At 41.6% G+C, this 21,714-nt stretch overlaps 2 protein-coding genes across 5 annotated transcripts; one reads left to right on the top strand and one right to left on the bottom strand.

Moving 5' to 3' along the window:
• Nucleotides 1-293: 293 nt before the first annotated feature.
• Nucleotides 294-16,105, top strand: LOC113139713 (regulator of nonsense transcripts 1). Of its 4 annotated transcripts, none has more exons than XM_026323135.1 (24): nucleotides 294-672; nucleotides 1,036-1,178; nucleotides 1,720-1,809; nucleotides 2,118-2,285; nucleotides 3,214-3,394; nucleotides 5,139-5,300; nucleotides 5,671-5,755; nucleotides 6,036-6,134; nucleotides 6,335-6,443; nucleotides 6,638-6,797; nucleotides 7,133-7,251; nucleotides 7,362-7,526; nucleotides 7,889-8,003; nucleotides 8,173-8,316; nucleotides 8,996-9,209; nucleotides 9,323-9,440; nucleotides 9,662-9,818; nucleotides 10,296-10,438; nucleotides 10,813-10,987; nucleotides 11,725-11,806; nucleotides 11,958-12,119; nucleotides 12,236-12,456; nucleotides 12,901-13,023; nucleotides 13,339-16,105. In XM_026323135.1, the coding sequence occupies exons 1-23, from the start codon at nucleotides 502-504 to the stop codon at nucleotides 13,018-13,020; spliced, it is 3,303 nt and encodes a 1,100-aa protein (XP_026178920.1). In that variant the 5' UTR covers nucleotides 294-501; the 3' UTR covers nucleotides 13,021-13,023; nucleotides 13,339-16,105. The 4 variants fall into 4 exon arrangements, with proteins under 4 accessions (XP_026178920.1, XP_026178918.1, XP_026178919.1 ...); XM_026323133.1 differs by having other exon boundaries at nucleotides 11,955-12,119; XM_026323134.1 differs by having other exon boundaries at nucleotides 5,671-5,758.
• Nucleotides 16,106-16,107: 2 nt separating this feature from the next.
• On the bottom strand, nucleotides 16,108-21,084 carry ddx49 (DEAD (Asp-Glu-Ala-Asp) box polypeptide 49). Its single transcript, XM_026323136.2, has 13 exons — nucleotides 20,863-21,084; nucleotides 20,157-20,280; nucleotides 19,980-20,065; nucleotides 19,769-19,890; nucleotides 19,204-19,391; nucleotides 18,380-18,520; nucleotides 18,054-18,129; nucleotides 17,642-17,718; nucleotides 17,438-17,535; nucleotides 17,202-17,276; nucleotides 16,887-16,975; nucleotides 16,607-16,678; nucleotides 16,108-16,386 (listed from the first exon to the last, which is right to left on the bottom strand). The coding sequence occupies exons 1-13, from the start codon at nucleotides 20,975-20,977 to the stop codon at nucleotides 16,210-16,212; spliced, it is 1,440 nt and encodes a 479-aa protein (XP_026178921.1). The 5' UTR covers nucleotides 20,978-21,084; the 3' UTR covers nucleotides 16,108-16,209.
• Nucleotides 21,085-21,714: the final 630 nt, after the last annotated feature.

Genomic DNA, 21,714 nt, shown 5'->3' with positions numbered 1-21,714 from the left:
TATAACATCCTAAAAAGGTGTCACTGTTCCTGTAGAGAAACGGTATTGGTTATGTATTAAGGTGAGAAGATGATGACACGAAAACAGTCCAGGAGCCACGATAAAAGGGTTTGACGCTGTGAGGGAGTTATGTCCCCCCCAAAAAAACACAAAGATGGGGTCTATCGGTGAGTGATTTTTTTATACCTGTGTTTCTGCGGTTCGCGATGGTGTTTTGATACCAGAAAATAAAATCAGAGTGAGTGCTCCTGTCACTGATGATCTGTCTATGCAGCCTACAGTTTGACGTCACACGGTGAGCGGCGCAGGCAAGTGTGTCACCGTCGTTGTCGGACTTGCTGCTTTCAAGGTTCTGTTCGGTTCCATTTTTGTTTAGGTTCAATTTCAGACTCACAGCGTGGGCCTTTAAACCATTTAACAGCGAACAAACACTGCGGGGATTTTAGTTGCCTTTCTACGAAGACCGGAAACCGTCCAGTGAAACGAAAGTTGAGACTCGAGATGAGTGTGGAGGCGTACGGGCCGAGCTCTCAGACCCTCACCTTTCTGGACACGGAGGAAACGGAGTTGCTCGGTGCTGACACCCAGGGCTCCGAGTACGACTTCACCGACTTCACCCTCCCCAGCCAGACGCAAACTCAAGGCCAGACCCAGAGCCAACTGGACAGCCAGGTTTGAGGCTTCGTATTTTCCAGGAAGGCGCGGCGAAGCGCGGGTTAGCGATGCTAGCGGCAGTTAGCTAGCCCGCTATTATTGAATGTAGCATTAGCACCTGGCTTCGTAGCTAACCGTTACAGTTAGCTGCTAGCTAGGAAGTCCGTTAACAAAACTCCCAAAGTAACGTTAGTCGTCTTAGCACGTTTGTTTTGAGCTGTTCGAGTAAACCCCGACATACAGATGCGACTCAAGCGATTAAAGATTAGAATCAAGAGCACTGACAACGTGTCAACTTATAATTAACTGGCTTTTCCTCGCTGTGTTAGCTGCTATTCGTTAGCATTCGGTTTGTTTGGTAAAACTCGTGTTGTGCTTCAGGTGAATGGTCCTGACGAGGGTCTTCACAACGGCGGAGTGGATGACTCGGTGGCCAAAGCCAGCCAGCTGTTGGCAGAGCTCAACTTTGAGGAGGATGAAGAAGACGCATACTACACCAAAGACCTACCTGTGCACGCCTGCAGGTACACAGACTAGAGACTCACCTCTCTTCCTCTGTAGATGTCAGTGCATGAGAGTATTTGGTGATTACACGATGCTGTTTTTATAATACTTACCATAAGTATTGTCTCTGACATTACACACCATGTGGCCATAAGGAATAAAATTTTCACCAGTGTTTACTATCCTCAAATTTCTGACAAGCATAATATACCATTTAAAATTTACTAGTAGCACCAGTTTATGAATTACACACAAAACATAACATGAGGCAGGTTTTTGAAAGTCAGTTGGTTGGGTTTTAAGAATGTAATTTAAGTTTGTAGGAGTCCTGTCTGTATAGAGAGAGCCCACAAAATTACTGCTTACTGTTGACTTATTTGAAGCCCATATTAGAGGTTAGACACAGTATGCTAACCCCTCTGATATTTGGTTTCATGTGTACTTCCTTTGTACTTTAGCTTGCTGTCAAATTGGTCAGTTGTCCTTTTGTCAAAACATTGTCCTGTGGCCATTTAAGATTTTGACTAAATGCTATAGTAATTCAAATGTCTATCTTTTTAGCTACTGTGGTATCCATGATCCAGCTTGCGTGGTGTACTGTAATACCAGCAAAAAGTGGTTCTGTAATGGACGTGGCAACACATCCGGCAGGTGTGTAATGAACTCCTCTTTATCTGATATTTTTCATAAGTGTCAGAACATAAAACTGACCAAAAGTTAATAAAAAATAATAAGATGAGAAACACATCACCATTTACATGGCAAGAAAGCAGTGTTGGTCCAAGTTTATCTCCTTTCAGCTGTTGCTATTTGCAGTAAGCAATGTTTAAAACTGTGAAATAGTCTGCAGTGTCTGTCCTGTATATCAGTATACTTCACAAAGTGTAGGTAGATTGTATCACAGTGATTGAAGTATTTCTGATTTCTTAGTCGTTTAACTCCTGCTCTCTTACTTCCAGCCACATTGTGAACCACTTAGTGAGAGCTAAATGCAAAGAGGTGACACTGCATAAGGACGGGCCACTGGGCGAGACGGTGCTGGAGTGTTACAACTGCGGTTGCCGCAACGTTTTCCTCCTGGGTTTCATTCCGGCCAAGGCTGATTCCGTGGTTGTGCTACTCTGCAGGCAAGTGCCGACGGGGCAGCAGCCTTGTATATGTAAAAACAGTCCTGTAACTAATGCCCACAAATCCTGTGTGTTCGGTCCAGGACGTCCTTGTGGACAGAACTGAAGTCTGCATGCGTAATCATTATAACCTATCAGGGAGCATGAAGCGAAAACTGAATATGCAAATGTTTTGCTTTGAAGCAGGAAGTTTATCATGAAGTTTGAATCATATCAGTTGTTCACGTTTCAGTCCTTGTGTTGGATGACCTACTTCCTGAGGCTCAGAAATCTGTACATACTCAGTAACAGGCAATGAAAAACTATGTTAATAAAAACAAAAGTAATATAGATAAAATGACCCCAATAAACATTTAAAGCATAAAGTCAGCCCTGATACAGAGTAGCTGTAGAGTGAAGTACTTGGCTATAAAACAGCTAATTTTTGTAGTTGGAAAAATATTTTACAGTTAAAATAAACTTTTGCTCTGTGATGTACAAACGGTTTAACTGTGACACTTGCTAAACTTGCTTCAAGTGTATTGATAGCATTACTGTTTCTTGTTAATGGTATTTATCATTACCGCTTTGTCTTTGGTAAGCTTCTTACAAACAGATTGCACTGATATCATGTTTATTCAAAATCCTATTGGATGCCTCATCCTTCCTTCGACACAACTAAAATGTGGCTTTGCTGGGTAGTCAGCCATTTAGTCTGCAGCTGTTGTTTGGGGAAGTCCCTGCTGAGATCCGCAAGCCTTTAACTAGTTCTTTCTGCTCTGTGAAAATTATTAACCCTTTCTGTTTTCACCTGCACACAAGAAACCAGGCTGACAGTCTGATTAGGCAGGATAACAGATACCATCCTCTGCAAGAAAGTAATTACTATGAAATCCCATACATAAACTAAACAAGTTTCTCCCTGTCTTAATCTTGTATCTATATACAGACAGCCATGTGCCAGCCAGAGTAGCTTAAAAGACATCAACTGGGACAGCTCGCAGTGGCAACCACTGATCCAGGACCGCTGCTTTCTGTCCTGGCTGGTGAAGATTCCGTCAGAGCAGGAGCAGCTTCGCGCCCGTCAGATCACCGCTCAGCAAATCAACAAACTGGAGGAGCTCTGGAAGGTATGCACCTGACATGGTGGGAAGTTTTATTTTACAGTTGAAACCAAAAGTTTACATACACTGTATAAAAAGACATATAACTTTATTAGAGATTTTGCATTACTTTCTTCGAAGTCAAAAGTTTACATACACTAAGGTTACTATGCCTTTAAACTATTTGGGAAAGCCCAGATGATGAAGTCATGGCTTTGGAAGCGTCTGATAGGTTAACTGACACCACTTGAGTTTATTGGAGGCACACCTGTTGATTTATTTAAAGGCACACCTCAACACACTGCTTCCTTTTGTGACACCATGGGAAAGTCTAAAGAAATCAGCCAAGACATCAGGAAGAGAATTGTGGACCTCCATAAGACTGGTTCATCCTTGGGAGCAATTTCCAGATGCCTGAAGGTGCCACGTTCATCTGTTCAAACAATTATACGCTAGTATAAACAACATGGGAATGTCCAGCCATCATACCGCTCAGGAAGGAGACGGCTCCTGAGTCCAAGAGATGAACGTGTTTTGGTGCGGAATGTGCGTATCAATCCCAGAACAAAAGCAAAAGACCTTGTGAAGATGCTGGCTGAAGCTGGTAAGAGTGCAGCACTATCCACAGTGAAATGAGTCCTGTGCGCTGAAAGGCTACTCAGCGAGGAAAAAGCCATTACTCCAAAAGCGACATAAAAAAGCCGGATTACACTTTGCAAATACACACAGGGACAAGGACCCTAATTTCTGGAGACATGTCCTGTGGTCTGACGAAACAAAAATTGGACGGTTTGGCCACAATGACCATTGTCATATTTGGAGGAAAAAGGGGGAAGCCTTCAAGCCTGAGAACACCATCCCAACTGTGAAGTACGGAGGTGGCAGCATCATGTTGTGGGGGTGTTTTTGCTGCAGGAGGGACTGGTGCACTTCACAAAATAGATGGCGTCATGAAGAAAGAACAGTATGTTGAAATATTGAAGCAGCATCTCAAGACATCAGCCAGGAAGTTAAAGCTTGGGCGCAAATGGGTCTTCCAAATGGACAATGACCCTAAGCATACTGCAAAATTGGTTACAAAGTGGCTTAAGGACAACAAAGTCAATGTTTTGGAGTGGCCATCACAAAGCCCTGATCTCAATCCCATAGAAAATTTGTGGTCAGAGCTGAAAAGACGTGTGAGAGCAAGGCGGCCTACAAACCTGACTCAATTACACCAGTTCTGTCAGGAGGAATGGGCCAAAATTCCATTAAACTGTTGTGGGAAGCTTGTGGAAGGATACCCAAAGCGTTTGCGTCAGGTCATTCAGTTTAAAGGCAATTCTACCAAATACTAAGCAAATGTATGTAAACTTTTGACTTTGAAGAAAGTAATACAAAAATCTCTAATAAATTCTCTCACACATTATTTTGACATTTAGCAAATAGAAATTATTTTGGGAATCCGAACGGGCCTAAAACTGAAAGGGTTTTGTATGATTTAATATCAGACAGTAAGAAAAAAAAAAGTTATGTCTTTTTATACAGTGTATGTAAACTTTTGGTTTCAACTGTAGTTGAGTTAAGTAAAGAGCAGTGTTGTAACCAGAGGGCTGGAAACTTTAAGCCACTGGCACATGTCAAAGAGCTCTAAGTGACAGCTGCTTAAAAAGGATAGGCATACAGTACTAGCTTAATAATGCATCAACCAGTGAGAAGTGAAATCTGTTAGTGGAACATGGGAGTGTGATGTACATGGGGTTGAAAATGCTGTGTCTTGGTTTCATTTCAGGATAATCCCACTGCCACCTTGGAAGACCTGGAGAAGCCTGGTGTGGATGAGGAACCCCAGCATGTGCTGCTGCGTTACGAAGATGCCTACCAGTACCAAAACATCTTTGGGCCCTTGGTCAAACTGGAGGCTGACTATGATAAGAAGCTTAAGGAGTCCCAGGTAGCTAAAAAACATTTATATGTTGAAGACTGGAACTTAGAGTGTGATGTTTTTTAACCTTAAATCTTTATGGTCATGTACATGTGCATCAGGTTTTAAGTGACACAGAAACACTAATGGAACACTTTTACATAACAGTAGAAAGATTATTTGGTTCTTGTGGTGTGGTCACACTTGATGGCTAAAGTGGAAGCACCTGTTACATCTGTGATCTAAATGACAGACTTTTTTGTGCTATGAGTTTGCCTAAGTTGTTTGTTTTTCAACTGCACCTATAGAGTTGAAGGAATATTGTCATAGTGATGTGATATTTTACCATTGCCCAATTTATTGTTAGTTGATATATTTAGTTTTTAATTTCTTTTTGCAGACCCAAGACAATATAACAGTCAGGTGGGACCTGGGGCTGAATAAAAAGCGGATTGCCTATTTCACACTGCCCAAGACGGATTCAGGTGGTAATTCTGACTTTGACTTTCTGCCCTGTGGTTCTGTGGTGCAGATAGAACCCCATCCATCCCCCGTCAGTCCTCAGAATTGCATGCAGCCTCCCCCAACCCTGCACCTTTTGGTGGCATGTGTGCTTGGTTTGGTTCTTGCCTTTTTGTTTGTAGTGTGGTTTTGTAGATGCATGGAACTGTATCATTGGGTTTGTGATTCATAGTACAATTTCCTTAGTTTGTGTGTCATTTGAATGAACAAGGGATTCTGACTTGTCTTTTTTATCAATCCCAGATATGCGGCTGATGCAAGGCGATGAGATTTGCCTGCGCTACAAGGGAGATCTGGCCCCACCATGGAAAGGCATTGGCCATGTCATCAAAGTCCCTGACAGTATCCTTTGCACTATAATGAACTGGTCATCCATTGCATTACATCAAGTCTGGCTCATTTCATGCCAATAATCCTGGAAAGTGGTGTTCAGTCTAACAAAAGATACTAATGTAGGTAGCATAGCCCCATTCACCCCCATTTAATAGACTCACTGTAATGAAATGATAATACTGGACTTTCTTAACACACTGTGTTTTAAGACTATGGGGATGAAATTGCCATTGAGTTGCGGAGCAGTGTTGGAGCACCTGTTGAAATCCCCCACAACTTCCAGGTGGACTTTGTGTGGAAGTCCACTTCCTTTGACAGGTATGTTGAGATTTTACACCCCCAAATTTTAAATTAAGTGAATATGATGATTGAATATGTCATTGCTATATGTCACTGCTCCTAAATCACCATATTACTGGAGATAACGAAGAATAACAAAATGTCTGTTATCCACAAGTAATGGTTTTGTGTAAATCTCCCATGACTGACATTCAATATTATTGTTGCTGCAGAATGCAGAGTGCCCTGAAGACATTTGCGGTGGACGAGACCTCTGTGTCTGGCTACATTTACCACAAACTGCTGGGGCACGAGGTGGAGGATGTCACCATCAAGTGTCAGTTGCCAAAGCGCTTCACTGCCCAGGGCCTGCCTGACCTCAATCACTCACAGGTCAGACCTCACTAAGCATGAGTCCCAGTGATTTCTGCTTATCATTGATTTTCTGTGTCTTCAAGGCCTCACTGCAGGAAAAAAAGTATTAGTTGTCTTATTTAATGAGCCTCATCACATACATCACTCGACAAAAACAGACCAGGCTTATGACTTGGTTTGGAAGGGGAAAGCTTTATTTAATCAGACACAGCATGTTACCTGTTTTGACTCAGTACAGCGCAGATACAGGGGGTTTCTATCCAAAATGTTCTAAAGATTTGTTGCCTTTATTTGCAACAGTTGGCCTGATGGGGGGTTTTTTTTTTTTTTTTTTTTTTTTTTTTTTTAAATAGGTGTATGCTGTGAAGACGGTGCTGCAGAGACCTCTCAGTCTGATTCAGGGTCCTCCTGGCACTGGGAAGACAGTCACCTCTGCCACTATTGTTTACCACCTGTCACGACAGGGCAATGGGTAAAACAGGAAGTGTTTTATACATAAAGAAAATTTAAAGATTAAGATTGAGTTATCCTTACTGTTTCTGTCCTAGTTCTATCTATGATGCGTATGTGTGTTTCCTGCAGACCAGTTCTGGTGTGTGCTCCCAGTAACATTGCTGTGGACCAGTTGACTGAGAAGATTGACAAGACTGGGTTGAAGGTTGTCAGACTGTGTGCAAAGAGCCGAGAGGCCATTGAATCTCCAGTGTCTTTTCTGGCTCTGCACAACCAGATCAGCAACATGGACAGGTCAGTAGCATGTAGGGAAATGAACTCTCCTCCCAGCACTTGAGCAAAAGTACATAATGCAATTTGGTAACTACAAGGCCAAAAGCAAATGTTACACTGGTTTTCTTCTCTCTTTTTTTTTTACCTTTCTATATTATTCTTGTGACACATTGACCTCATATTTCATACTACAAACCTGGGTCTTTGCTAAAGATTCTTAATATGATTTCTGTTTGCATGAACCTGAAGTGCTGCTGATGCAAGCATATTATCTTAGGCTGCTCCCACCCTGGGATTTGTGTATTTTAAGCAGTGGTTACTCTGTATAACTCCCATGGGAAATTCAGTTTATGTAGTCAACCTGATGTCTTGTGCTTCCCTAGTATGCCAGAGCTTCAGAAACTACAGCAGCTGAAGGATGAGACTGGTGAGCTGTCATCTGCTGATGAAAAGCGCTATAGGACTTTAAAACGCACAGCTGAGAGGGAGCTGCTCATGGTGAGGAGAATATTCAAAGTGTCCTTAGAGACTGAAATAGCTCCAATTTAGCATCAAGGAAGGTTGATACTAAATTAGATGTTTCTTTGCTGTTGTTCTGTTTGGCAATTCTATCCTGGCCCAATCTTTCATTTAGGATAATAAATTATTTTCCTCTCTTTCTGTCCAGAATGCTGATGTGATCTGCTGCACATGTGTCGGGGCTGGTGATCCTCGCCTGGCCAAGATGCAGTTCCGCTCCATCCTAATTGATGAGAGCACCCAGGCCACTGAGCCTGAGTGTATGGTACCTGTAGTGTTGGGAGCCAAGCAGGTACACACTGTCACAAGTAAAATGTTTAAACCAATGTTTAGTTTGCTGATATTCAAATATTACAATATCTTTGACTGAACATCTCTGTCAATAATTTGACAGAGATAGCGACATACTAAGACTTTAGATCAGTACTGTATGTGACTTAACTATATTGTAGCTTTTAAGACCAGGAAATATTTGCAAACTTTTCAGATTTGTTACTCTGCGTTGTCTAAAATATCCTTCATGCAACTACATAAACACACTTGCCTTGAGCTACACAAGATCATCTGCATTTGCATACTGGAGTGTGGCATCTGATAAATCCTAACATGACAAACGCACAAACTGCAGTCTGAGCATTACAGCATGGGGCGTTAAGTACAGCACTATACATTCCTCCTTAGACACCATGTTTTCTAATGTAGTTGTGAAAATGTGTACTTAATCTGGCTGATATCACCCTTTTGTGGACTGATCTTTTATCACCTACACTGGTCACTAAGAGTCCACGTTAACATGGCCCTGCATTAATTTCGGCAGTAGATGGAAAAAACTTTCCAGTACTAAAGGAACTCACATGTTTTTTGTTCAAATCAGGCCTTCGCAGAACACAAATGATTTGTTTTGAATATCTGCAAATATTGGGTGGTTATATTAATGCACTTGTCACAATTGTGTAACTTATTTTCTACAGCTCATTCTGGTTGGTGACCACTGCCAATTGGGTCCTGTGGTGATGTGTAAGAAGGCAGCCAAGGCAGGTTTGTCACAGTCCCTGTTTGAGCGCTTGGTGGTCCTGGGAATCCGGCCAATCCGTCTGCAGGTCCAGTATCGCATGCACCCGGCTCTCAGTGCCTTCCCCTCCAACATCTTCTATGAGGGCTCCCTTCAGAATGGTGTCACTGCAGGTTTGTAAAAATTCAGCATATCATTGTCTGGATTAGTGGATGGGGAATTGTTACCCACTGTGGTTACAACAGTAGCAGGTAAAATGACCTACAAATGTCCTTGTTCTTCCTAGCTGACCGCATCAAGAAAGGCTTTGACTTCCAGTGGCCACAACCGGATAAGCCCATGTTCTTCTATGTGACTCAGGGCCAGGAGGAGATTGCCAGTTCTGGAACCTCTTACCTGAACAGGTAACATCACACATCTTCCTGCTTTATTTTGCATAGTTGAACTCAGAGACCTTTTTCATTCATATTTATGTAGGTAACTTTTGCAAGTAAAATAATCCTGCTCTTTGCAACTTAGGTATTGTTTGCATTTCTCAACTGTTAGTTACTTCTGAAATTAGCGCAAACAAATTTACCCACTGCCAAGCATTTCTGTATTTACCGAATGATGATACTGTTTTAAGGACGGAGGCTGCTAACGTAGAGAAGATCACCACCAGGCTGCTAAAGGCTGGAGCCAAACCCGACCAGATCGGCATCATCACCCCATACGAGGGTCAACGCTCCTACCTGGTCCAGTACATGCAGTTCAGTGGCTCACTGCACACCAAACTCTATCAGGTACCAGATAAGGCTCAGCTTGAGCTAACATTATTTTTAAGGTACCGTTTTTTCCAGAGTATAAGTTGCACCGGAATATTGTTCGCTTTTAGAAAAAACGGATGAAGCAGCGTGTCCACCTCCTCTCTCAGGTTGCCTGAATGCCAACACTCTAAATTTTGTTTCAGCCTCATACTTTACCTGCTGTTTGAAATCTACAGTATAAAACGTTTGGGTGACATTTTCACTTATATTTCACTTGTATTAGAGTTCAGCGTAAACATAAGTGTTTTTACTTTTTCGGCAGTATAGTATCTTCAGTTGAGTCATGAGTGCCATCTAATGCTAGTGACTGATCAACAAAATAACTGTAAATATACACATATAAGATGCTTCTCTATATAAGTCACACTACAAGCCAGAGGAGACAAAAAAGTTTTTTTCTTTCTTACAATACAATCTCCCCATCTTCTTCTCTTATGTCATTTTCCAATTTAGCAAGTGGAGATTGCCAGTGTGGATGCCTTTCAGGGCAGAGAGAAAGACTTCATCATCCTGTCGTGTGTCCGAGCCAATGAGCATCAGGGCATTGGCTTCTTAAATGATCCTCGCCGTCTCAATGTGGCACTGACCAGAGCCAAGTAAGAGTTATTGGAGTTGTCTCATTTGATAAAGTTGGCAGATCACAAAGCCGTTGCTGAAGCCAATTACCAATCATGCAATTCAGATGTAAAAAATGTAGCTTTTGAATTTTTATGAAGACTTTTATGGTATTGCAGTGTGGACACACACAGAATCCAGTCTTTAACAATTATAATGTAGCTTAAACATACCAACTTTCCTAACTGTATGTATAATCTCATGGTAGGACAATCAGACCACTGGATTTTCTGTACACAAAAACATATCCCAGAATAGCTTGTAAGATGGTATTGTTAGGACATATTTTGTAGTCATTTAAATACAAAACATGTACTACATCACTGATCAGTACTCTTGTATGTTGTGTATGAAGGTATGGTGTAATCATTGTGGGGAACCCAAAGGCTCTCTCTAAGCAGCCACTGTGGAACAACCTGTTGAACAACTACAAGGAGCAGAAGGTCCTGGTGGAAGGTCCCCTCAACAACCTTAGGGAGAGCCTAATGCAGTTCAGCAAGCCCCGCAAGTTGGTCAACACTATCAACCCTGTGAGTAAAACAAACTAAGTGCAACTCTTGTTATAGAGACACATGATAGAAAGGCAGTATTATAAGCAAAAGTACCAAAGAGTCACTGGTTCCACTGGAACTTTTTCTTCAAATGCTAACGCACTGTTACTTTTTGTCTTTGGACATAGAAGGTAAACGGCAATTGTGGCTTGTGCAAAAGGTTGGGTATCTGACAAAGTCAGTGCCTACAGAATATGTTGACATTTTGTACAAACCATTCTTCCCTCTGTTTATGTAGTTTTTATCACGCCACTGGTTACATAACTCCCATTTCCACCTGGTAAGGTGTTCTTAAAATGCTGCTCTACTATCTTTCTTTTTAAGTTCATGAAATTGAAATTAAACAGTGCATTAACATTTGATGAATAGCTTTTTTTTTTTTTTTCCTTCTGTGCTGCGGGGGTTGTCCCCCCCCCCCTTCCAGAAATCAACATGTGTCATTTCTTTCTTTTTTTTTTTCTTTTTTTTTTAAATTTATTTCTTTTTGGTACATGTGTATTTCCTTTGTTTTTCAGGACTCTATAATAGTAAATTGAATCTCTTGGAACTTTAAACTATTGGACAGAAAAAAATAAGAATTTAAACTAATTAAGGCTCATGGAAACTAATTCTTAATGATGAGCAGGTTAATTAACAGCAAAAATAATTGTTAGTTGCAGCCCAAAACCTGAAATGTGTAGCTGTAGTAAATGCTGAATGCCTGGTGTTTATTTCAGGGCGGCCGTTTTATGAGCACAGCGATGTACGATGCCCGTGAGGCTCTCATTCCTGGTTCTGCCTATGACCGCAGCAATGCTGGTATGCATTTATTATTTATTTGTTTAGTATTTAAAGATATAACTTTATTATCAACAGGGTACCTTTGCAGTCCAACAAAAACAATGTTAGCCTGGTCTTGTTTTAGTTCAAAACTGACACAAACCTTGTTTTGTGCTTTCACTTTCAGCAGGGCGTCCGTCCAACATGTACTTTCAAACTCATGACCAAATTGGGATGATTGGGGCAGGTCCCGGTCACATGGCTGCTATGAATATCCCCATACCTTTCAACCTGGTGATGCCACCGATGCCTCCACCCAGCTACCTGGGTCAAACCAATGGACCTGCTGCAGGTACAGTACAGCACTGAGATAGTTCATTGAAGCAGCGTACAAACTAAAAAAAATGAGCAGATTTCAATCCAGTTTATTGAGGTCCTGATCTCTTCTGTTCCCAACCCCTGTTCAAGGTCGTGGAGGTATGAAAGGTAAGCCTGGGCGTGGTGGACGGCAGAGGGTACGCGGCTCAGGAAACCAGGGAACTGGTCAGGGTAACGGACCAAACAGCCAGGCCAGCCAGGAAGGGGCTTCCCAGTCCTTCTCCCAGGGGCCGCTGACACAGGGCTACATCTCTATGAGTCAACCATCTCAGATGAGCCAGCCTGGCCTCTCCCAGCCAGAGCTCTCCCAGGTAAATGCATCACTTAAGAAGGTTGATCAAACATTTAAACCATCTTTGTCATAATTGTTTGTTGATTATCTCAAGTTTTGGTCATTTCTTCTTTGTGACTTTATGCCACTTTATCCATTATTTACTTTGCAGTATTCTGCATAACTAGAAAACAAAAGGCAAAAATCTGCAATCGCCTGCACTCAAGTTTTACGATGGCCTTTCAGTCCTCTGACCGTCATCAGACACATAAAAAGCACTACATGTAAATAACAACACGGTCAATTCGGGAAAATGACGTCAATCATTGTTCCAGTTTGCCAGTTTTCCTCTTTACTAGTGTGCTATACAATTTAATCTAAGCAGATCGTGTAAAGTAACTAATAGTTTTCTGACTTGAAAAGTTGAATGACTATGAGGATAGTTGACTAGAGCTAATGATATTATGTTATTTTTGTTTTCCAGGACAGCTACCTGGGCGACGAGTTCAAGTCCCAAATCGATGTGGCTTTGTCCCAGGACTCGACTTACCAGGGTGAACGTGCATACCAGCATGGTGGGGTGACTGGACTGTCACAGTACTAAAGTGTAAGCACATAAAACATGTCTTTAGCTGCAGTGCCTCTGGTTCTTCGAAGTTAATCCAGACCATGATACGTCAGTGTCAGAAACATGTTAGTCTCTTTTGACTGCTTGTGTGCAAGGCGACAAGCTTAGGGGTGTAACTATAGACATCTTGACAGACTTGAAAGTTCTAATCCTTTACTTTGATATGAAAATCTGTGATAATTACAAAGAAAATAAAAGGAAAAAATGCTTAGATTCCTTCCATATATTTTGACTCTTTAATTCGCATCATATCCTAATAAGCCCATAACTAATAAACTGTTTTATGTCTTGCAGGATGCTTGAAGAAGGGAGCTAGGCTTCAGCTGAGCTTAGTTCATCAGCTTTTTTAACTGGGAAATAACAAAAACATAAAATGGATACCTGTTTTCCTCTGCTACAACCGAAGCACCACCGAGTGAAAGCGACGGGATAGCGAAACCAAATCAATGACCAGTGAGAGAAATGAGTGGGTAGAAGACGACGGCTCGAACAGACGGGCAAGGCGATGGCAAGAAAGGCCGGGTGAACAAGCGAGAGGCAGAGACCAGTGCCCGTGCAAAGTTAAGGAGGGAAGTCAAAGATTGCGGCGTGTGGTCGAGCTGCAGAGGGAAGCAGGAGAGATCTCAGCGGTCTCTCAGGGGAATCCAAATGAGGCTCAACTCCCAACAGAATAATCCAACCGACCCCTTTCACCTCACAGCTGCCAGGAAAGAAAGGAAAACTCGTAAAGCTTTTACCCTTCAGAGGAGGATTGAAGCTCTCCAGATCTACTGGAAGAACTCATTCTCCCAACCAGACATGGTTATAGAAAGCCTTCAACAGGTGATACAAAACCCCCATGCTTGTTGATGCTCTGGAGTATTTTCAAATTAGGTTTATTATGGAAGGAGAACAGCACCAACAATCATCTTCTGGGCCCAAAAATGTCAGCAGCGTCTGTAGGGAGCAGTAACCAACACAAAGCGGAAAGGACAAACACAGTTTCTGTGCTTGAGTCTAATATTTAAGAGCCTTGAATTGAAATACCTTATATTTGCCTTGAGAACCACTGGCTCTTTCACAAGGGGTGTAATGGGGTGGTTTCGACCACACGTCAGTGGTGGAGCGGCACGGGGATTTCAGACTGTTTTTTCAAGGCATGAGGCGCGAATCCCACTGATCTCGCGATCGTCATGGAACAGTTTTTCTTCTCAGAAATACCTTTCTTATCACAGAGCACAAAATTGCAAAAAAGTCATTGAAACTGTCAAACATGACCAGCATTGAATATTCAGCTCCGTGTCATTTGATGTTTCAGTGAAGGCTTTTCCTTATTTAAACCTTTTGAAAGCAGGGGTTGTTAATATCCCGCTGTGCTTCATGACCAGACGTCTTTTGTTTTTTAAACACTCTGTAAACGCTTCAGATTGGCAAATGCTTGAATGCTTTGCACTGAGTGATTCCTCAGGGGATTGTGGGCTGTCCCCACTCATCACACAAATCCCTGCCTGAGGTGAAAGCAACCAAACATCAAGGAGAAGATGATGAAAGTTGAGGCTAACAGGCAGTTGTGGCAATCAATCCGCCACAGGTAAGTAGTAGAAAAGGAAGGTGGCTGACGAGAGGGATTAGGGTTTCCGCATCTGGAAAACACGTTCAGGTCATTGCCAGGGTTTAAAAGTTTGAGGATTGAGGGCTTGAGGACTTTAAGTCCCATAAAAAAGCCATAGATTTGACCAGATCAACATGATCAGTGACAAAACCTTTACATTTATAAATTTCACTTCTAAAGGAAATCTGTTGAAACTCAGATACACCAGTACACGATATCATTTAAATATTGTCTTAAAATCATTTTAATCTGAAACAGTTCTTTGTATAGATTGAAATGACACCCATCACACACATTGAACATGCTGTCAGCACTGATTACATGGTGGAAAGGTCATGAATGAATGAGAAACTTGAATCAGTGCCTACAACCGATCACCTTCAGATAAACAGCCACAGCACAAGCATGAATGTAGTTAAAATCAAGCAACCAGCATACAGATCCTTCCGGATACCACAGGGCTGAAGAAACCCACAGTCAGAGGACGTGTTTTATTTTTTTAATAACAGCAGGTCAGATTGAGTACGTTCAGCTGCTTGGGTTGTGAAAAGGATGGGCTGATGAAAAAAGCCACCTTCCTTCTCTGTGGAGTAAACAAACAGAGGCTAGTAGAATTTCTTTTTTCCTTTCGTGGACTTTTGGTTTGTGCAAAGCTGTTTGCTTGCTTTAAGTATTGCTTGTAAAGTTTCTCTTGAGATTTATGTGGATCCTGAACCCTCTTATAGACAACTGTATGAACCAGAACCTTGAGTTGATCCAAATTTTGCTTTTGTCAAAGGACTTGCTCTTTTTGCATCATGTTAGTTATGTTCAGCTGGGTGTTATTTAACCATTTTGTGTAGTTTTACTAAAATCTTTTTGTAGCAACTTGATGACAAACGGAAGGAGACAGACGCCGTTTCCATTCTGCATTAGTTTTGTACCTTTTCCTCAACCTGTCCAAGGGATTGTAGTTTTGTAACTCCTCCAGCAAACACGCTGTCTGAACTGAATGTACTCCGCTGTTGTTTCTCACCTGCTCCTGATTTCAGCAGGTATGTGACAATCATGTTGTGAGTAGATGTCGATGTGTTTAACTTAGAAGTAGCTGTTTTATTGACATTGTGTAACCTTTCATTTGTGCGATTAATTTGACATATCAATCTGTTCTACTGAACTAACACATTATAGCTTTAAAAACCTGCTGCCATGATATTATTGCTTTGAATTTTTTTTTTTTTTTTTTTTTTGCCTCCATCTTCTGAGCCACAATGATTTGCAGCGTGCGCAGTAGTCAATGGAATGATTCAGTTCTCGATTCAAGATTTGCATCCAAACCCTCAATTCTCTGTATCGACAAGCAGAGATGAATGGACTAGAGATCATAATGTGATGTAAATACCTGTGTGAAAATATCTTAATTGCAGTGAAGTTTCATTACAACATGATAATTCTCTTATTAAACTGAATCAATAAAGGCTGTCAGATTGAGCAGCTGTTGATGGTATGAAATTTATTTGCAGTTGCTGACAAATTTGAAAATATCACAGATATTGCACAGTAGTAACGTGTATATACAGAAGTACAAGTGGTCTTCACGTCAATGCCTGTTCTGCTTTTTTCTTTTTCATTTGTTTTCTCTTCATCAGTTTCTTTTTCAGCTGTCCTTGTTTCTGTCTCTGAATGTTCTCCTGGATTTTCTGCTTGAACAACTTCTTCTGGCTTCTGATCTTCTCTAGCTCTGCCTTCCTCTTGGCCTCCAGGTCTGGATCCTAGAGCAGCAGTTTAATCAAAAAAAAAAAATCAGCAACAGGACAATGTATTATTTATTTTACTGACTGTTGCTACTGTCAGTTTCAATTGATCAAAACAGCTGATTTTCATGACTTTTATTGAAAGAACTGCTCCATTTAAACCTGAGGCAGGGGTACACCCTGGACAGGTGACCAGTGCAAAAAGAACGGTGTGTTAGTTGAACAAAAATGTACTTGCCTTCCCTTCCAGGATCAGCTGTTTCCTCTTGTTTATCTCCTTTTTCTCATCAAAGTCCGTTGATTCGAGTTTCTACAATACAGAAAGGTTACCTTAAAAACATCATTTTCATTGGACAAACATCACAATTTTCACATTTTTGCAGCATTAGGAAAAAGTGTTAGTTAAAAGTTTTTAGAACAATCTATCATTAGCATTGTCTCCTGCACTGCAACATTTTTCTGACTGTGCTCAATTAAGGAGAATAATGACTGAATATGAAGAAACAAGGCATTCATACAATTTCACACTCCCGTCTGGTCACGTTAACATGTGTGAGGATCTTCAGGACTTCTTTCTCCTCCACAGGATATTCCTTTAGCTTGGTCTCTGCAGAAACACAATAGCCCAGTTCGTGCATACTGTATAAAACACATTTGCATGTGGGAGGTTGCAGAGACCAATATCATGCATTATATATTTGTACATGGTCTGTCTCCCAAACCTATCAACATTATCCATAGGCTACAGCTTTTTTACATAGGAGATTAAACCAAAAACACAAAGGAAATGATATTTCTGTGAACCAGCAATGAATTCCAACTATGCGACTTACGAATCTGTTCTTCGATGGAGTGGACCAGGTGGATGTCGTACTGCGTCACCAGTGTGATGGACACTCCGTTTCTTCCTATGGAAGAAATAAATCTTTTGTGTATAAGATGCTTTTATTTTAAATGTAACATTACTGAGAAATCCATCAGTAGGAAACACAGGGGGATCGGTGTGTTTCTGAACTTAAGCAGGAAATTTGACTAAAAACGCACTAAAAGTTGTTTTTCCATTCAGTACCTGCTCTTGCTGTTCGTCCGACCCTGTGGATATAGATTTTGGGAAGACCGGGGGTGTTGTGGTTAATGACGACCTGGCATGTTGGAATATCCAAACCCCTGTAAGTCAGAAACAACAGAGGAAAATGTCAAAGTAACGTGATCACAGCTCATCGTCAGCCACTTTGAAACTTAAATGCCTAAGAGATGTGGCAGCTCCTCTCACCTAGCAGCCACATCTGTTGCAATCAGGATTTTGTAAACGCTGGCCTTGAACTTGGCGAGGTTTGCAAATCGTTGTTTCTGGGGAAGACAACAGAGCAGTCATTTATTGTGCAGGTCCATTCATCTGGTTTAACCTACGTTAATCCCTTACAGTGACAGGCTCTGTATCGTCGCAAAGCCCCTTCTGCTTCTGCTATTGTCCTTTTAATGGGATAAATATGATTTCCACATTCGACACAGGCTTGCTGAGCCGCTCTGAGGCCTACTGATAAACGACATCATTGTGCTGGAGGAAATCTCTGTTCTCACCTTTCTCTCATACAAAGTCAAATTCTTTTCAAACCTAATTGACCAGTTAAACAAATGACAGCTTAGAGCCATGAAAATGCATTTGGAAGCTGTGCTAGTCTCACCTGTTTCATCATGGAATGCAGTGAGATGGTTGGAAAATTAAATTCCCGCAGCATCATGGTGAGAATTTGACAGTTCCTGAGAAAAGAAAAAAAAAAGGATAACAAATTTATGATAAATATACTTTTACATATGAATAACACCAAACACCCCTCCTACTGATTGCACTCAGGTTTAAGTTTTAAAGACAAATGTCTTTTACCTTGATAGGAAATTTCTAAAAAGCCAAAAGGTATGCTGTTTTTAATACAATCATATTAAAGCCCTAACACTAACCCTAGCCTAATCAAAACCCTATATGGGCTCTGAAACATCTCTGGTTTCTTACTTGCATGTGTTTGTGAAGATGATGATGGACCAGTCATCATGCTTGTCAGTGAAAGTCTGGATCAGGTGGACCAGGTACGCGTCCTTCACCTTTTCAGGAGTGAGAATGTACCTCTGGTCGAGCTCCTCTACTGTTCGTGTCCTGTTGACAATGATATAATTCGTCAGATATTACATCTTTGTGGTCACAGTGCACAAGCTGGTACAGTCAGGCCCAATTAGATGAAAAAAAAAACAAGGGGGAATGCTCAATTGCTTTTTCACCACCAATCAGGACTCGTCTGTGCACAGAAAGTGGAAACAGGCTTAAAAAAAAAAAAAAGAACTCCCTCTGTGCTGTGGTCATGATCAGCCAGATGAAACTGCTCAAACTGCAGCTGGAATCACCAACCTGGCTTCAGTGCACAAACCAAAATGATCTCATCCTTTCACAGGAGTAAACACAAATAATGAAGGAGAACGGATGAATGAATAAGAATCCAATCATCACAGTGCAGCTCAGCCAAGCTTAAAGTTCAAAATGAACAAAACCCTTGCTTCACCCTTTGTTAGAAAACAATATCAACACCCATCCATCCATTATCTAATGCTTATCCTCCAAGGGTCGCCAGGCACAGAATGAGTTGACCCTGACTGTTGTCTTCTACTATTTATACTAAAAGTATATGGAATAACTCAGGGATTACATGGAGTTTTCCTCTGTGCACAAAGTTAAACACAGCCACAATCTACAATTTGAGTCAGTTTGAAAACTACACCAAGCTGGTCTTTCAGACATCTTGAAAATCTGCAACACGTTCCCGTAAACAGCAGTAGGTTACTCACTCCGACATGCTCTCCCAGAAGAAAGGTTTGTTCATGGCGATGCTCTTCAGCTCCTGCAGGGTGTCAGTGAGCGTGGCGCTGAACAGCAGCGTCTGTCGCTTAGCTGGTAAAACCCCCAGAATCACCTCCAGGTCTTTGGTGAAGTCGGTACAGCCCTGCTCCAACAGCCGATCCGCCTCATCCAAAATCTGACAAAAACCCAAAGACGACAGTTGCAGAGGAAAAAAAAAAAAAAAAACAGTGGATTAAAATTTATTCTCAAGCATCCAGATGTGAACTTTCTCATTTTTAGAGTGTTCAGTGTTTCTCGTTTTTAGTATTTGTACCAATAATGCCAAATCAATATAACTGATTAGCTGTTTAAAAGACATGACAACATTTAAAAATGTACAAATTAGTTCTGTAATATCTGTGTTTTAAAAACAAATTCTACCAAATAATCAAAATGAAGGGTTATGGTGCACACATGCACAGCTTTTTAGTGTATTTACTGTGTGGCCTTGTGACAGCCAGTAAATCCAGAACATACGAGTTAAAGCAGACAATGAACCGCTCCTGAACTCACCAGGAACTTAATCTTGCTCATGCTGAAGGTGTTGGAGCTGCGGATGTGATCGGCCAGTCGACCCGGTGTCGCCACGACCACGTGTGGCTGGTTGGAAAGCTCCAGGGCCTGACTCACCATGTCTGTGGGTGACAACAGCAGAGACAACGTCAGCACAAAGGAGAGACATCTGTCTGATGTGTCTCCTGCCTACAGCCGTCTACAGACCTACCCATCCCACCAACGATGATGCAGTCCCTCAGGCCCAGAGGCTTCCCCAGGACTCGAAACTGCTCAGCGATCTGATAGGCCAGCTCCCTGCGTGACATCACATTCACAAACATTTACCACAATATAGTTCATCTTAAGCGATACTTCCTGCTTAACTGTGTCAGTAACACACAGTCACCTGGTAGGACTGAGCACCAGACAGAAGATGCCATATGGGTCCTCTGACAGTTTCTGCAGCACTGGCAGCACAAACGCTGCTGTTTTCCCACTTCCTGTCTTGGCACAGCCCATACAGTCCCGACCTGTGCAGAATAAAGAAAGCACACACAACTTTGATCCACCTGCTCTGAGTCCTGATCCTGGTCCTGGTCCTGGTCTACTGGACACCTGGGATTCCAAATGGTCTCTGTGTCAAACCAAACTCCACGACTAAAATAGACAATTCCTCAGAGAGTCCTTCAGTATCACCAGATCCCACAAACACTGAAGACCCTCACTTTAAATATCACTTATCTTATGGTTTTCTGATAAACTCGGCTAAACTTTGATGCCACAATTTTCAAATTTCGAAAATATAAAGTATAAATTTAAATTTATACAGTCTGGTTGACAACCTCAACTCTGTGACGTTATTTCAAGTAAGATGAATAATGTTATGGGACTGGTTTCCAGAGCCCTGGATCACTGAAACTAATCTAATTTAAAAACATCTGTAACTAAGAGCTGATCGGGTTATATAATATGCCCGAAAACAACGTCAGCTGAGTCTGAGTAGTTAGTCTCTTCAATGTGTTTCCTTAGATGATAATAATAACTAATCATTAAATCGGCTGAAATTCCAATGAAGATCTGTATCTCCCATATGGACTCCTTTCCTTCCTTACCTTCCAGGATGGCTGGCAGGCAGTTTTCCTGCACAGGTGTTGGTCTGTTGATTCCCAGCTGTTTACACTGTTTAACCAGCCAGTCTGAGAGGCCCAGCGACGAAAAGTCCCCCATTTCCGCTGTCTGTGCACTTAATGTGTAAACTGATCACTAAAATATTATCATTTGCAGTAAATGATCCTCGTGTGTCGCTTCATTACCACGTTGACGATGCGACGTTGTTTTCTTCTTCTGCGGGTTAAGGACTGGAGCAGCGTGGTGTCGCCCTCTGTTGGCCAAATGTCTGCGTCACGTCATGAAAGGTATAAGTCAGATTTTTATTGCTAAACTGACCATTTTAAATAATTTATTTATTATAATAGTTGATCAACCCGTAACAAGTGTGTTCCTGTTGTTTTCTATAAAGTTTATATTTTAATAAGGTTCCATACTGGGGCAAATTGAGCCGTGGGGCCCCACTATGATCTTTCTGTGCACATTCAAGCCTACAAATGAATCAAATGAATATAGAAATACGCACTCTGTGAGCACAACATGACCCTTCCATGAGACAGACCTCAGGATTGTCTAATCATACAGAATCTTTAGGACTTTCAGATTCAAATGATATTTATCTGTGGATGTTTTACAAAATCTTCAGGTGGGGTGTGTTCCAACCCCTCTGACCCTCCACAGGATAAGCGGTGTAGGAAATAGATGGATGTTGATTTCTTAATCTGCCACAGTGACTACGGGATCACCAAAAAGTTGGTGCTAAAAATGATTCCTCCTGATCAGCTCCTTGTATCTGCACACAATTTACCCAGAATTTCTTCACCTGCTCCCAGATCCTTGGCTGCAGCCACCCTAAC

The sequence above is a fragment of the Mastacembelus armatus genome, chromosome 4, assembly GCF_900324485.2.
Source record: "Mastacembelus armatus chromosome 4, fMasArm1.2, whole genome shotgun sequence".
In the NCBI taxonomy this organism is placed as follows: Eukaryota; Metazoa; Chordata; class Actinopteri; order Synbranchiformes; family Mastacembelidae; genus Mastacembelus; species Mastacembelus armatus.
Note: the sequence above shows the minus strand (reverse complement) of the source record. Positions and strands in the feature narration are given on the sequence as shown.

Bases quoted from the DNA above. Each gene is read 5' to 3' on its own strand.
- ddx49 (XM_026323136.2), bottom strand. From the start codon at position 20,977: ATGGGGGACTTTTCGTCGCTGGGCCTCTCAGACTGGCTGGTTAAACAG. The intron at 17,719-18,053 runs GTGAGACTAGCA...TGTCTTCCCCAG, and splicing joins TGCATTCCATGATGAAACAG to AAACAACGATTTGCAAACCT. The intron at 17,536-17,641 runs GTGAGAGGAGCT...TCTGACTTACAG, and splicing joins GCAACAGATGTGGCTGCTAG to GGGTTTGGATATTCCAACAT.
- LOC113139713 (XM_026323132.1), top strand. From the start codon at position 502: ATGAGTGTGGAGGCGTACGGGCCGAGCTCTCAGACCCTCACCTTTCTG. The intron at 9,441-9,661 runs GTAACATCACAC...TACTGTTTTAAG, and splicing joins GGAACCTCTTACCTGAACAG to GACGGAGGCTGCTAACGTAG. The intron at 10,439-10,812 runs GTAAGAGTTATT...TTGTGTATGAAG, and splicing joins GTGGCACTGACCAGAGCCAA to GTATGGTGTAATCATTGTGG.